Source organism: Nelusetta ayraudi, unplaced genomic scaffold (genome assembly GCF_046127955.1).
Source record: "Nelusetta ayraudi isolate G7.1 ecotype Tasmania unplaced genomic scaffold, CSIRO-AGI_Nayr_v1 ptg000048l, whole genome shotgun sequence".
NCBI lineage: Eukaryota > Metazoa > Chordata > Actinopteri > Tetraodontiformes > Monacanthidae > Nelusetta > Nelusetta ayraudi.
Window position 1 is genome coordinate 12,442,038 of NW_027466098.1, and position 16,909 is coordinate 12,458,946.

The 16,909-nt window shown below is 45.7% G+C and overlaps 1 protein-coding gene across 3 annotated transcripts in view; it reads left to right on the top strand.

Moving 5' to 3' along the window:
• Positions 1-16,909, top strand: part of cadm1b (cell adhesion molecule 1b) — a 147,513-nt gene that overhangs the window by 123,925 nt on the left and 6,679 nt on the right. For 2 of the 3 annotated variants that reach the window (XM_076036388.1, XM_076036387.1), the window contains 3 exons: positions 502-598; positions 1,762-1,934; positions 11,745-11,795. In XM_076036388.1, coding sequence (XP_075892503.1) covers positions 502-598; positions 1,762-1,934; positions 11,745-11,795 — 321 coding nt within the window. The remainder of the gene's footprint in view (positions 1-501; positions 599-1,761; positions 1,935-11,744; positions 11,796-16,909) is intronic. The other variant, XM_076036389.1, reaches the window with a different exon arrangement.

Below are 16,909 nucleotides of genomic sequence, written 5' to 3' on the forward strand. Positions count from 1 at the left end.
GAAAAAAAAGAGAAAAGATGAAGCAAAAAAAAAAACAAAAAAAAAAACTTTTGTTCTGGCGTCAAGCATTGTTCCTTTAAATGGAGCGTTGAATAAAGATCTACAGACAGCGTTGTAAGTTAAAGAAAAGGTTATGGTACCCTTTTGTATTCAATGTCGAATATTAATTTTTATCAGGGAGACAACTGTTTTGTCTGACCTTTCAAGGAGAAAAGAAAGCTTGACTGGTACCGCTTGACATTTTGGTAATCTTCTGCTAGCGTTGATAAGGACAAAAATAAATAATTTTCCCACCAGATATCCGAGACTTGGGTGTGTGTTTACCGAGCAGAATAAAGTGAAATCATTTCACCCTCCTCTAAGTTTCACTCCTGGCAGTTTGCCTTTCATTTAGGGGTTCGCTTCACTCACTGCTCCCTCTCAGAGTCCAACACTCCCTGAAAAAGACGCTGTGTTGTTATTATTTATAACACCGGCAACCCTTGTGTCTTTTCTCCGCAGATAAACCGGAGGTGAAGATTATGGTGACATATCCCGAGGGATTAACCCGAGAGGGCGACAATCTCGATTTGACATGTATCGCCGAAGGAAAACCGCAGTGAGTGCCCGTGCAGACGCCTGCACTTTTTTTTTTTTTTAATTTATTTTCTTTTGCTTCTTGCACTTTGCCTCTTCACAACCTCTTTTCTTAGAAGTCCAGGCACCCTCTTAACCTTTACATTCCAATGTACCATTTAAATGTTAGCTGTTTTTAGCTTGCTCGATGAAAACCAAGCAAAAGAAAAACATCATTAGACAGGGCCTGCCAGCAGTCCTTCTCCTGGAAATCTCCCGTCTGACCTTTACGCTCGCTTTCGAGCCGGGAAAAGACACCGCCTGACTGATGCATGTGATAGCCCCATGGTGGCAGGTTTCCTTAGATGTGTGAGCGGCAAAGATGCAAAGCACATTCACAAGTCACACCAGATCCCTTGCAAAACTGTGACGTGCCGGGCGTCATCCAGCGGTATTGCAATGACAGACCAAAAATCCATCTTTTTCCCTGAACATGTTGCTCAGGAACAGGCACATTTACACAACAGGCAGGCCGCCAAAAGGAAACTGCAGCGCTCACAAGCTCAGGTATTTAAGAATAAACCAGAAAAGAATAGTAATAAAAACAAGTAGAAGACACAGTGCAAGTAAAGAATCAGCGAAAATGTTTTTTTAACTGTCTACGTCTGGCATTTTAAACAAATGCTTTGAGTAAAATTGTCAAAACTATTTCACAAGTTCAGACTTGACTGTAGGGACTTTGCCCAACTCTGCCTCCAGGCACTGGAGAGCCTCAATGTTTTTAACCGGGGCAGTGAAATGTTTTGCAGAATTTCCAAGATTTCCTCTTGTGCTCATCGAGAATCAATTCTTGGTTTGTTCACATTTATTTCAATAGAGGAAGGTGAACTAAACTAGTTCTGCCTCGCTGACAATGCAGAGGCTTTGGGTTCGATGAGTCACTGTGGCGACCACCTGGTGGAAACAGCCGGAAGCAGAAGACTGACACAGAGTTTTCTGAAATGACCACTGAGGTTGAAATCACCACTCAGGAATCCCCCTATTATCACACTCAGGGGAAGCTTGCCTCAATCCCCACCAAAATAAAAGGCATATAATATTTTCCACACTGTCAACAGCCATGTTGAGTGGCCACAGAGCGGCCAAGAAACTGCCAGTTGATGTCAGCAGCAGCTCAGATCACTCACTGGTCTTTACTGTCGTCAGTCCCCACCAGATCACCTGGCTGAGGGTGGACGAGGACGTGCCGCCTCACGCCGTGGTCACCGGCTCCAACCTGTACATCGAGAACCTCAACAAGTCCTACAACGGCACCTATCGCTGCGTGGCGTCCAACACCGTGGGGGAGGCCTACGACGACTACATGCTCTACGTGCACGGTAGGTGCCGCGCCTCACTGGGGCACCGCTGCTTTTACGTCCAAAGTGAGTTTGAGTGTATGGTTTTTTTTTTGCACCCTGCGTAGATGCAGTTGGCTATTTAATAGCTCCAGTTCGTTTTGTTGTGTTTGCTCTAATTAGCCGACGTAGCCACAAAGTGCCCGTATAGCTTTGCCGCCGATGACATCACGCAACGCTTAACATAACTCCTTCACGCATGAAGACGCATTTTACTAAACATGTAAAATCCCTCTTGAATTTTTCATAAAAGCTCAACTGCTGACATTTGAAAAGGACAGGAAAAAAACATACTTTCCAAACACTAAAAACTCAGTTTGTCAAAAACGAAAACGAAAACGGACTGCGCTCGCTGATTTCTTGTTGCCATCTGTAAACCCTCTGCTCACAAACTTTGCACCGGGTGACTTTGGCGAATGTCATCATGATGATTTTACAGCCAATACAGGAAAGCTTTTTTTTTTTTTTTTTTGGAGGGTAGAAAGATTTATATCACTCCATAATGTCTGCTGCCGATTTTTGACTTAGCGTAAACGACTAGCCTGGCTGTGTGCAACAGTGACAAATCTCCCTGCCAACGTCTCCAAAGCTCAGTAAATCACTGGGGGATACAAACATAATCAGCTGTGAACAATGCCCAACCCATCCCCGCTTTGTGTTCCCCAACTCCGGTCTGAAGCTTATTTATAGTAACTGAGCTAATAAGGTCCATATTTATCCAAAACTGATGCAATATTTATTAATCAGGTCTGAATAAATCATTGACTGTAGTGGCCCATTTAAAACACGATGCGAGAGTATAAGTAGCCCTGAACAAGATGGCAACAGGGACATTAGACGATGTATCTGAAATAAATAAATAAATGTTTAAAAAAAAAAATCCGCCCATCATTAGTTCATTCACTGCTCCAGTATTGGCCTTCAAGATGAGGTGCTGCAGCAGAAAATCAACCTCACATTTCTACAATGAAGATGGCCTTTGCTTTTGATTGACTTTCATCTGAGTGGATGGAATGTCAAAGTGCTCTGCAGCCAACCAGTAAAGGGCAACGGAGGGATCGTCTCTCCCAGGACCTGACTTTAAATGCGGCGGGCGGCTCGTGTCCTTCCCCCATCGGAACCAACCTGCCTTGAACTCCAGCCCCCTTTAATTGTGCCGTCACTGCCGCCGCACAATTAGCAGGCGCATGCCGCGGTGGCTTCAGCCGCGCGCCCAACGCAGAGAGACGCTTTCTGCCGCGCGCACACCAGTCATCCTTGCACTTTAATCTGGGAGAGAGAACAGCAGGGGGGCGCCGTTTGAAGTTCTGAAAAAGGAGACAGACTTTATCATTCTGAGAGCATGTTAACGCCATGCTGGTCGAGTACACTCTGCTCAGACCTTTATTCCTTCTTGTTAGCGTCTGGAGGGGAGAGGGGCAGCCATTGTTGCTGGCTGCTCTTCAAACAAGAGAATTTCCTTCAGAATCTTCCTTTTTTCCAGCCCCCTGGCCAAGAACATTAAATACCCCCAAGAATGCACTTGATGGCGGGGGTAAAAATAGTCTGTTTGCTTTATATTTGTGGTGGTAGTCACAGCAGTATTATGATTAGTTATGAGAGGAATAGTTGTAGCATGAGCAGTATTAGTATTAATAGTCGTGATAGTAGTCGTAGTAGCAGCAGCAGCAACATTGTTAGTATTAGTATTAGTGTTAGCAGCAGGAGGAGTAGCGGCTGTCGTGGTCGTAGGAGCAGCAGAAGCAGCAGCAGAGCAGTACGAGTATTTGTATTAGTATTAATATTTGTATTAATATAAATATTAGCATTAGCAACAATGGGAGTAGTGGTACTAGCAATGGCAGGTGGAAAAACAAAAGAGCACTAGTAGGTGTAGTAGTATTAGTAACAGTACTGTTGGCAGTAAACATTTAGCACATTTTAAAGGGCGGGAATCAAAACCAAGGAGTTTGTTTGTGTTTTAATCACGTCACTGCCAGCTGCCTTAGTCGAGGATCCCAACATCCCACGTGCTCCACACCAAAATATGTTTTCTTATTGTTTGCTTGCTCAGATGTTTGGCCTTCTCTCAGCTGAATGATGTATGCTCAGAGTTCGACACACAAGGCTGCCTTTATTGATCTGCCGAAGAGGAAAAAGTTTGTCTGTGCTCACCTCAGTTTCAACTGGCGTCCCAACTCGAAGCCTGGTTTTCCTGCTAGTAGCTTAAGAGCCACTCAGGAGAAGCTGGAGCGTTCACGCTGTACAATGCGCAGCCTTCAGAATCTACTCCATTCATAGTTGCAGTCGTTTTTCAGTCGGATTTTCACAGAGTTGGTGTTTGTTTGGATATACTCGATAACACTATCCGGCTTGAACTTTATTCTGACAATTAGCAGCCAGTTAGTAACACCAGCAGACAGGATGTAATATAAGATCTGCCATTACGCTCCCTCGCCTCTGTGTGCGAGTCATGGGAAATTATTTTTTTACTGATTCGAGTTTATATGGGTGACTCACCAAAGGCCACCTGGTTTTCGAGTGACTGAGTCGGTCAAACAGACCTAGAAATCCATACAGGAATGAGGAAGGAAAGGAGGAGAAACCAGAGTTGTAGTTGTTCTTTATTCGCACGGCAGCGTGGAAAAAAAGTAAATATCTTGATACATTTACTCATATATATTATATGTTTTTTTTTAGCATGTGGTTAGAGTAGCAGGTGCACGGTGATGTCATGTCGTCTCGTCTTTTCTTCTTGGTGAGCAAATCATCGCACGAGTCACTGGAGACTGGGAATGACGACTCGCTCAGGAGTCGTTGCATTACCGCTACTTGCTCTGCTCTGGCGTTCTGATAGGCTCCCTTTAGCTGTTGTGTCTTCATTTTGCTGCTGGATGCGTTTCAATTTCCCTCCCAAGCACACACATGTACACACACACACACACACACACACACACACACACACACACACACACACACACACACACACACAGACACACACAACCTATGTGACTTGAGCTGGGTTATATACAGCTGGTTTTGGAGTTTTAAAATGTATTTTGTAAAAGCTGTGCCGTTTGCAGAGAAATTCAGAGCACCTTATTAAAAAACAAAAAACAAAAAAAAAAAAAAGTCTGTCATCTCACAACAAAAACCTTGTGCTCGCCGAGATGTAACAGCGCATTATTAATTGCCCTTTGGCAAAATGCAGCAAGCTGTTGTCTGTCCCCCTTTGTGGCCACTGAAACCGGAAGCATGAAACGTGGCCGGACAGGAAGCGTGAAGAGAGGGGGAGCGGAGCCGCGGCCCAGCATTACCTCCTCGTGCTTTTCATACAAGAGCTCAGCGCCGCTTTCAAAAATGCTGCTGTTGTTGTTTGCTTTTGATGGCCGTGAACTTTTGTGTGTCGAATCGGTGATGTAACGTGGATTTATTTTATTCTCTATTTCTCTCTCTCTCTCTCTCTCTCTCTCTCCCTCTCTCTCTCTCCCTCTCTCTCTCTCTCTCTCTCCGCGCTGGCCGGCAAAAGTGTTAATGGAAGTTGCTGGAAATGCAGCTTTTTTTATGAGGGGAATGGGAAAACGCATTTCTAATGGTTTTAACATCAGCTCTGTTTTGCTATTTATTTATTTATTTTGTTTGTTTGTTCTGGCAGACATTGAAAAGGATGTTAATGGAGGGGTCGCAGCGAGGTCCCGGTGTAGGGAAGCCACAATATCGTGCAGCGTCATTAAAAGCTGGAGTCCAACTCTTTGTTTCAGTCTTTTCTGACTGGAATTCTACACCAGCAAAATAAAACAAGCTGAAATCTTTCATGCTCTGGTTGACGGAAATGTTTTGTGTTTTTTGTATTTTTATTTTGGCGTTTTTTGGGGATTTTTTTTTTCCGAACGGAATCACAGCATGACTTGATTGATCCTCTCAGCCGCTGAGAAAACATCAGATGCTATTTCTGTTCTATTTCCCCACCTGCCGTGAGTCGAATATAAACTTTATTCCGCCGCACGCTTAATAAAGAGAAAAGTGCCTCCTGCCTGACGTAACGTTTGGTCAGCGGCACCTCCGTCTCCTTGTGTGACTTTGTCACGGTGACACGGGGCGCCTGTGACTCTCGTAACTCCGTCGCACCCATGGTTATTCATCATTGTGCTCTGCCAGGCGGATGATGACATCTGCTTGTTCCCAATGGGCCCATAATGATCACTCTGAGACAAAAAGGACAGCATATGCTGGCAAATAGCTGCGGCTCACCACGCAGACTTAGCCGAGCCTTGGCCGCCCGCCTCCCTAATTGTCGCGAAAAGTTTACAGAGGGGAAAAAAAAAAAACGGAAAAATCCTGCCGCACTCTCCCGAGGTGCGACGGGGAGAAAATGAAACGTGTTCGTCGAAGGTTAGAAAACCTCGGCTCTGTTGCCTGTGTGTGCGCGCGTTACAGCGGCATCGCGCTTGCACCTCGGCGAGGCCTCCGCTGGAAAAAAAACAAACCAGACGCTGCTTTCCGTCGGCGTTCATGCTCGTGGCGTTTTTCAATTAGCCGCTCCCCCTCCACGTACTTTATAAAAAATTCAATCAAGCGGCGGAATGTCTGGCTTCAGTCGTCTATAATGACACAGCAGCGATAATAACCTTGTGTAACCTTGTATAATTGTGTCTGCAGCACCCCAACCCGCCCCCCCCCTCCACTCCACTCGTCTTCGTCTTCCTTTCCGAAGAAATAAATGCCAGACAGAATCTGTGAGAGTTTGTTGTACCAAACTAATCATCGTTGCCACAGTAGCTTAATTGGACCTTTTTTTTTTTGTGCAACATGCATCAGCCCTAGCATGTCCTTGCGTGTCTTTTTTTTTTTTCGACCACTGCCCTCCACTCGAAGCTCTAAAGTGTTGAGCAACGTGTGCCCCCAGTGCGCCAGAGCCTCTTAGACGCACAGCAACATTTGGACAGTGAATTGTTGTTGTGTTGGCTTCCAGAGTTGAATCGGGCAATAATTATATATACACCCATCCAATAGTGCATATACACCACTGGTCAAAGGTTTGGGGTCACTGACTCCTTCCTGCATTGAACTTCATTATAACCAGCATCATCAAACAATCTCCTGGAATGCTCTAAGATTTTTACTGGTGCATATAAATCCGTCAGGATGTGCTGAATATGGAACATATGGGATGGCTCTGACGGTTGTTGCCTTGAATAACTAATTCATTGTGATGTTAGAGTATGAATGCAGAGGTCGGATGCTTTACCACTGCTAAAATAAAATAAAAAGTTAACATTTCTAAAACAAAACTTTTTATTATAATCACACTTTTGTGATTAGTTGTGTGTGCTCGACCATAAAACTGTGAACATCATGATTCATATTTCAGGCTCTTTGAAACTGCCTACTTTCAGTGTGTTCACACACAACTCTGCACACTCCATCACTTTTAATTAGAGATTGGAAATTGTTTTCATTAAACACTAAAATGTTCCCAGACTTGTTAAGCACATCTTGACTGATTTTCATGCACTCATAATGATCGCAGAGCATTCAAGCAGTCATTATTTCATGAAGCTGGTTATAATGGGGTATCATGCATACATTTATATAAATATATACATATATGAATGTATATATTAATATATATGTATAATTTTGCACGAATACAGACACACACATATGCATATGTGGGGGTGTATATATATATATATTCATGCAAAATTACAGATTTCTCCTCTTCAGTTTCTGGCATTTCCCCCCCTCCCCACCGCTCGTCTCCCCCCCGCCCCACCCCCCCCAATTTGTTTTGTTATCGCGTCAGTTAAAGCCTCTTGTTTAGCCGACTTCATACAACAAATGGCTGCGCTCTAATGAGTTCTGTTGCTGATAAATATTTGCTTATGGGCATCGCTAATGGAGCCAAGCTACATTTTCCCTCCACTTCCTTCTGCCCTTCTGCTGCTGCTTCTCCCTGCTGCTGCTGCTGCTGCTTCTCCCTGCTGCTGCTGCTGCTCCCCCCTGCTCACCTGCTCCTCGGTGGTGCCAGTCCTCCTGGCTCCTCCTATTTCAAAAAGACTAATGACCTTTCAGAGTGTGACAGGCCCCGACAGGTGTGAGGCCGATGTAAATCCATGTCAAATAGAAATCCTATTGTGGGCCGGGTATTGTAAGGGGGGGGCGGCCGGGAAAAAGGAGTCTTGTCACGCTGTTCTTCACGGCCGCGTGTGTCTGCAGCAGAGTGTGAATTGTGCCCCCCGGTGTACGTGGTCTGGGAGTGCGCGAGGCCTCTCCGAGGCAGCGGCGGCGCTATAACTCACGCACGGCGCCCGCAGGCGGCACAGCGACCCCCTCGCTGCCCTCCTGCCGCCGCCGCCGCCGTTTAGGCCGCGCTTGGCTTTTTGTCCGATAAATCTGCGGTGGACGAGTCGAGATTCGCAGGTGGTGGTTTGGACACAACAGAGGCGGACGTGATTTACCCGGCGCCCGTGCTGGGTTGTAGGTAGGAGATGTGCAGCACTGCAGCGCACAGAGCAGGTGATCGCCTCATACATTTTGAATGGAAAACGAGCCCTTATAGGTGCCGTATTGTGCACATTTTTGGCATCCTTGCACTTTGTCTGTATTCAGTGCTCCACCTAAGAAGCATGGAATGCTCAAAAAAAAAAAAAGAAAAAAAAGGCATAATTAGCCCTCTGTTGACAACCTCCTGTTTGAGCACCATGCTAAAAAAGGCATATTTAGCCCTCTGTTTACAACCTCCTGTTTGAGCAACATGCTAAAAAAGGCATAATTAGCCCTCTGTTGACAACTTCCTGTTTTAGCACCATGCTAAAAAAGGCATATTTAGCCCTCTGTTTACAACCTCCTGTTTGAGCAACATGCTAAAAAAGACATATTTAGCCCTCTGTTTACAACCTCCTGTTTTAGCAACATGCTAAAAAAAGGCATATTTAGCCCTCTGTTTGCAGCCTCCTGTTTGAGCAACATGCTAAAAAGGGCATATTTAGCCCTCTGTTTACAACCTCCTGTTTGAGAAAAATGCAAAAAAAAGGCATATTTAGCCCTCTGTTTGCAGCCTCCTGTTTGAGCAACATGCTAAACTTCCACATCCTGCTTCCACTTGCATGGAGACCGTAACAAAGTGACAAGGTGTGCTGTCACTAACACTGGCTTGTGATCGTCACCCTTTGTGACATCATCCAGGGCAGATTTCCGTCAGTGTGTCTCAGCAAAGGCCTCGTTCCTGGGGAATCCATGATGAGCCGAAGATGCATTTCATTGGTAGAAAACACGCTGCAAAACGCAGCGAGCTGAACACCTGAGCACCGTGCAACGGGTGTTTTTGTAAGCATGAGAGAAGAAAGGAATGAAGGGGGTGGAAAAACAACAAGCCAAATCTATTCGCTCGCTGTTATGTTTGCAGACAGGTTTAAGCAGGCATAGATAAACAATTTCTCCCACATTGTTTCACTTTGTGCTTAAAATTGTCTCACACGGAATTCCTCACCGACACAAATGCTCCCTGAAAAAAAAATATGGCCTCTCGCGGCGGCACTCATATTTCTGCCCTCATAATGTTTAGCCCAGAGTCATCCAGGCCTGGAAATTGCTCATGGAGAATTCTTGTTCGCCGGGATATTATATGTGCCACATGCTATCCGAGCTTTTGTGAGGACCCTCTTCCCCTGAATGGCCAATTTCCCTCTTCCAGACACTGACATTTCAGCTATCAGACTGCCTTTGGTCACAGGGAGAGAGAAATCTAGCCCAACCCCCCTCCCCAATACACACACACACACACACGCACACGCACACGGTTGCAATACTTTCAGGAGAGAATCTTTCCCAGATACCCTGATACCCTCTCCCACCATCAGCACCGCCTCTGCTGTACTCTCCATCCCCGGCGGCAACATTATGCTGTCCTTGATGTTTTATCATTAGTTTGGGAGTGTGCGGTCCCCCACTGCTGCCTTTTGATGGAGTGCAGACAGTAAAGGCATGGAGACAGCCAGTCAATTTCCCCTGCTGCGACTCCACCACAGCGAGGGGTCACGCTATCTTCCCCCGGCACCATCGCCAGGCATATATTCCCCTGATGAGGATGTTTCCAGCCCTCCTTAGTGCCGCAGCGTACCTGAGCTGCCCTCCGTTTTGTCTTTACACTGCGTTCGTGTGTGTTCTAAGTGTGTGTGTGTGTGTGTGTGTGTGCGTGCGTGCATTGGCAGGTTGGTGACAGGCCTAATCAGAGCCGGCGCTGGGCGGAGGACGCCGGCTATGCGCGGCGCGGCGCTGCAGCGGAAGACCACCAGTGTGGTTTAATTTGCAGTTTGACTTAATTATTGTGAGAGACTGTGGGAAATTGCAATTTGGCTCTGTGACAACCAGACATTATTATTCACAGTAAATTAGAAAATGTAACGGGGGAAGAAAAAAGAGAGAGAAATACAATACCCCCACCCCCACGTCATGCAACTCTACGCAAAGAGAAATATTGGTATTGGAGTGGCTTCTGTTGCGTGTGCGTGGTGGTGATAATAATAGCTGCAGTACACGCACGCGGGCGTGTAGTTGGTGCGGTAGCCAGTAGCCTCCGCAGCCTCTCTGCTGGTTCTCCTGGTTCCCCGTGGATCAGGTTGCTGGTCTCTGGAGGATGGTTGACTAGTTCAGTGATGACCTGGCAACCCGGCCGTGGCTTCGCCTTCAGCCGAAGACAATTAGGAATGGGCTGCAGCTGTTGACAGTGGTGTTGATTTGCTGTCTCGTCTAGTTAGAAATTCGTAACCAACGACTGGATGGAAGGAAGGATGGAAATCGTTTGCAGCGACACCCAGGAATCACCGGCTTCGGAATTACGACTGTTATCTGACCTGGTCCTCATCTCTTGGCTCAGCTGTTAAACACAACTGTCAAGTTTGGGAGTTAGCCGCTAAATCCGCTGCTACTTAGCGCTAATGAGCAGGTATTGCAAGATAACTGTTTACCTCTTCATTGCCTGGTCAGGGTCGACATGCTGCATTGTTGTCTTCAACTTTCAAAACAATTTGTATACAGTCAGCCAAAATAATGTAAACACACATCAGAAAAAGAAAAAAAAAACGTGCGTACATTTTTCAGTACCAAATTTATTCAGACATCTTGAGATTAATACGAGTTAACTCAAGCCTCTAATTACAAGAGGTGCTGAAAGTGGTGGCCATTGGCTTCCAGACATGATGTGTACGGCAAACTACTGCTTGGGTAACGTTTCTTACCTCAACACGTTGATGCTACATTCATGAGGGTAATGACATCTGTTGGGAAAACATTGTACAACAGTACACAGTGTGGTCGTAACTTGATCAGACTTGGGAAGAGGTATTTATATGTGTAGAAGTACTTACACAAATTAAATATTCATGCTAGTTTTCCCTTTCCTGTGTACGCATTATTTTGGCTGATGCGATAAACAGTGAGCTCCGAAATGTCACACGACACCTTCCGGTGATCCCCAAAACGAGCGCGTTTTCACCCTGCAGAGTCTTCAGGTTTTTAGAAAGGTTTGTACGCTCAACGAAGAGCATCGTTTCATCGGAAAGCTTTAGCTAACACGGAAGAGAGACGTTGGTAGCTAACAATGGGATCTTCTTAGATTCGTATAAGAAGTCAAAGCGCTGCCCTTCTCCCATCTGCACCCTTACAAGGAACCCACTACGACTCGCTCACGTGCACCCTGTGACTCTCACAGCTTTCTCATTCTCAATGACCTTTGACCTTATTTTCCCTTGGATTGTTCCTCTTTTGTTTCTCACACCTGTCTTGTATTTTTTTTTGACTCTTTTCATCTAGATGCTCCCACTACTAGCCCTACACCCACCACCAACTCAGTCAACACGCAAGGTAAAGTATCTCCCCCCTCAACTACTGTCCTTCTCGACTGTGTGTGTGTGTGTGTGTGTGTGTCTGTGTGTGTGCGAGAGAGAGAGAGGATGTGTGGTGCGTGTGTCCCTGCGCATGTGTGTGAGGGCCTGCATGCACGTGCGATCAGGTGATCGCGAGGAGAAGGGGCAAGGGCATGTACCGAGGGGCCGGGAGAGAGCTTGCGTTGCCAGTTTTAATCAGATAGTGTCGCTGATAGGCGACGTGGACGACAGGCAGCGGCGGCCCGTCACAGATTCCTGTCATAGTCCTTCCCAGTCGCGCGTTTGATGCGAGCAAAAAGCGGCGGACCCGCGCCCTGGCTCCGCCGCTATCTTATCAGCATCTGCAGCCGTATCTCCGCCGGCCCATCCATCATATTATAATGCCCTTTACATCTCCCCTACAAATGCCAGTCACATTTAGCTATTACGAGGCGGAGAAAAGATCAATAACTACGTATTTTTCCTCAAAGACAGCCTTTCCTTGGCGTAGCGAACAAAAGAAAGTTTAGTTCATTTGCGGAGTTTGGCGGCGGGGGCGACCTTTTGGGCACCTCGCCCGCCCGACCGCCCGCCCCGACCGCCTTTTTCCATTTTGATTCAGCTGTGAACAAAAAAGAAAAAAAAAATGGAGGGACGGGGGGTGGGGGGGCAGGAATCTGAATATTAACCCCCTCCCATATTGACACCTCTCTCTTTCTTTTCTTTTTTTTTTAATCGCTTTTATTTCAAAAGCGGCGTTAAGGCTGCGGCGAGGCAACCTTGGGAGCTGACATTTGGATATGCCAGAGTGTGACATTTCAATACAACAAACTATCCTTAAAGAATGGATCGTTTTTATCAATAGCTGTTTTGGAGATATGGCACTCGGAGCCCTTTCGCCATGACAACTCCGCAATTGATTCAGCCATGGAAATTTACGCCCGCTGTTTTAAAGCTTTTCTTAAACTGTGGCTTCCTCCTTCTATCTGTTGTGCCCTCATTCATTGAAGGAGACAAATGAAAGTCTTGAGCACATGACACCGGCACTTCCGCGCCTCAAAGTTGGAGGCCTCTTTTCCGCAGGAGCGTGCACGCCCGCCTTCCTGCCGTCGCCGCGTTTTGTTTTTTTTTTATTCTTCCTTTTTTTTTTTTTTCCAGCGGAAACGTTCCACTAATTTCCAAAAGACAGCTCTGAAAGGGGATTTACCATGATTTATGCAATACATGCTGGGCGGATGTAATTGAGCTTTCTTGCAGTTCACCACTCTTCTAAATACCCTGTCACAAGGGCAACGGTAAGCCGTCTTGCGGCGGATTGCTCCGCGCTGCCGTAATCAGCATAAAAGCAGGGGTATAGCGCCCGCCCGCCCCCTCCCCCGCCCCCAGTCAAGAAGAATGCAGGTTCATTTCGCAGTCGTTCGTCATAAGTGTGTAAACAGGCGCAGCCGTTGCAGCGTCAGCTGTGCACTTTTCTTTTTAACTTGCTCGTAGTCTGAACAGCCTCACACACCATCCTGATTTTAAGGCCCAATCAGAATATTTTCAACGTCAGCACCCCCCCACACTCACACACACACACACACACACACACACACACACACACACACACACACCCTCTCTGCCTCTCTCACTCTCTCTCTCTCTTGATCCTTCCCTGAAACACACGCTGAAGGGCTGAAGTTTGGAAATCTCTTTTGTTTGTCAGCAGTTTGCGACTGAAAATTTCCCCCGCACTTAACAAGATATTCTGTCGTTTTTTTGCCCTTTGTTCAACCAACTTTTCCCTTTTTTGAGTGTTTTAGGCGTCCGATGATACAGCATCCACTGGTTGAAACGGCAAAGATGGCACAACCCACTAGCCACCAAGCAAATAAACACAAATAGCAAATAATGGCAACAGAAAGAGTTTTTAAGGGATAAATGGTTTTGGTGTTTTCAAATCTTTTGCTGAATTGGAACCTAAGGTGAACTAGAAATGAGAGATCAATCAGTAATCAGGGATTAGGGATTGATCCAATAGTGGATTAAAACAGACTCTTATTGTTAGAATGTCTGTCATTGTGTATGGATATGGATGTTAAGTTAAATAGTTCTGTTTCTTCAGGACTTCCAACCAACAGTTTTAGATGATCTGGCCTCCATGTTTTATTTTAATGCTGTAGTTTTTTATTGACTTAAAGGTACAAACAGATTTGAATGGCTAAGACTCCTACGAGACTCGTTTATACAAGCGACAACTTTTCTTTTTCCTCCTTTAAAGTCATAATTTTCTTGAAGCACGTTGTGCGGTTCGAATTACCTTGTAGATGCAAAGCTCTCCCAGCAGGCTTGGATCTCTGCGGCTGCCTTCTCTTCCCTGTGTTTCCCGTCTTCTGTTATTGCCAAGCGAAGCTTTCGGTTCAAAGACCAAATCTGTTTTTGGGAGGTGGGTGGGGGGGGGGAGCAAATATCGCGTTAAGGCACAGGCTTGCTCCCCGAGTTGTTTGTGCTCTGCGCCGTTTCATGTCGAGAAAAGTTTCACAAGAGGGTATGATGTCAGGTCTTGCAGTGCCTTAAAAGACTTCGTTTGTGACTGCGCATTTGTGAAGTTGGCCGTTCAAAGCGGCGCGTCTTTAAAACTTTTCTGACTCTCTTTGTCTCATTGTGCATTTGTTGTGTGTTTACACTGAAACGAAAAAAAAACCCACCAAAAAAAGCTTTTAGCTGACTTCTCGTACCAAAAGAGCAGTTGACACATGTCACCTTCCGCGCCACCCTCGATTCTGACGCGTAAAAACTAAAGACGGCGGAATGAGTGTCGGTAGAAACGGAGCAGGCTTGGTGTCCTCGAGATGAAGAATGCAACCCAGCGGGGAGGAGTCGGCGTGCGGCTTTACCCGCAACGCCCGGCATCGGAGGGAATCTGTGGCGATAATGCTTGCAGCTCATCAGATGCTCAGAGAGGAATCCGAGGTAGGGACATCAGATCCTGGCTTAGCCTTCAGTAACACAGCGCTTTGTCAGCCAGCCAGCGGAGGAAAGACAGGGGGACAAGGATTTGTCTTCCACTCCCCCATTATAAAGGCTCCCTAATATCAGACGTGGCAACCTACAGCAGGAGGAAGTAGGCTTCAGGGAGCAAAATAATCCAAAGGTGGGGGTGGGGGTGGGGTGGGGGTTTCCTCGGGTCAACACGGCGAGCTTCACCACTTCCACGCAATCAACCTTTCCAGAAAATATCAAACTGCGTCTATCAAGCGGACGCCGCCCACAGATGAAATCAGACTAACCCTTGGAGATTTTCCACAAGGTTGGCCAAGCTTTGATTGTCATTTCCAATTTTATACACACACACACATATATATATATGTTATATACATTTCCAGGTCTTGATTTTTCGTAGAAAGTAAGTGGAAAAATATTGCATTATTAAAAATGTACAAAAATGTTTACATTTGTGCATTCATTTGAATGGTATTGTTCTCTTTAAAAAAAAAAAAAAAAAAAAAAAATCAGACCTAATGCAAAACACCTCTTCTGAAAAAAGAGGCAAAAGAAAGAAAGTAGGATTTTATTTATTTGTTATTTTTTTACTCATTTCACAGCAGTCCGCCGGTCACCAAACGCAAAGTAACGTAAATCAGCCCTAAATCCTGTCACAAAACTCATTTGCAAGTGTGTTGAGTTTTCAGAAAGTCCAGGACGGAAAAGGAAGATCTGACAGTGGGCCCAATGCAGCACCTTTAACATGCACATGGTGCACACTACAACAATACATCTTTTCACTCAGAGGATCACTGCGGGTTTTTTTCTAATTTCAAGCCAAAAAAGAAAAAGTGCAAACTGTTATTTACAGCCAGATGGCGGCCTTCTTTAAGAATCCGTGTCTGGCAGGTCTGGTGTTTGTCGTTCTCTCCCTCTGTGCCGGTACACACTAAACGTTGTCGGTGTGTTTCCACGGCTGTCGACTCTTGGGGTTGGAACTTTAACTACACGCAAGTAATTGACCTCTGCAAAGGCTGTTCTGAGCACACTTTAGTCTTCAACATAATTAGCCGTTAAGCATCCGCCGCCGTTGTTTGGTCTCTCACGTGTATCATCACCCTTTGAAGTATTTCATTGGAAAAACTGAGGAATCATTTAGGAATGCTTATTTCTCCGTTTCCCTGCTTCACATTTGTTTATCCCGATTCCCAGTTGAAATTGTGTTTTTCTGACCTGCAGGCTTCATTTTTTTATTATTCTTCCATTTAAAGAGTTATTAAGGAAAGAAAATATTGTAATAGCCCATTTTAATTGGTCTCGGGGGAACAGGTTAGTAGTGCTAGCCCACCCTGAAGTCGAAAGTGTGTTTCACTGTAGCGAAATTGCTCTTTTCATGGAGCAGTTGCAAATGATTATGAGAGCTCTACTTAGCACATTAGGGTCTGAAGATTGAAAGTTATGTGCCAGTGAACTCACACTGTGTCCTCATTCTCGACTGATGAGCCGCATTACTTTGAGCCACTTCACTGGGAGAATCAGAATTTGTTTTGGGTTTTTTTCCCCCACTGCTGCTTTTATCTTCTTTTTTCCTGGAGACAAACAAACTAAATACATAGATAGGTCAGGTTGCGTAGAGGGCGATGCAGGCGGGCTGGAGTTTGCTGTCCCCTGGTCGTTTGGCATTGGGTCAGTAGTGGCATCTTTTGTCTTTCAGTCTCTGATCATTGTCGCAGTGGCGTTTGCGCATGTTTAAAGAAGCTACACGAGGAATCATTTCACCACAAGGTGTCGTAGTTTTGCGCTGCAAAGACGCCACAATAAAGCATCTCCCTGCACAGACTGCGGAGCCTCCAGTGTACTGAGCAACTTCCACAAAGCAAAGAAGGGAGTAACAACCATTGGACATTATTTTGTGGAAGCAAGTGCACAACAGTGCAAGCAAGAGGTTGTCTGTCTTTGCATATTTTTCTTCTTGTCTTCCATTTTGACTGTGGCATTTGCCACTTCTGCTTCATTTACACTGTGTTGGGATCGGGCCGGTGGTTCCAAAGGATGAAGTAGAGACACACATGCGTTAACGTGATCCAGTCCAGCCAATAAGCGAAAGGAGTGGAAAGAGCAACACACACAGAGGACGTGTGATGTTGT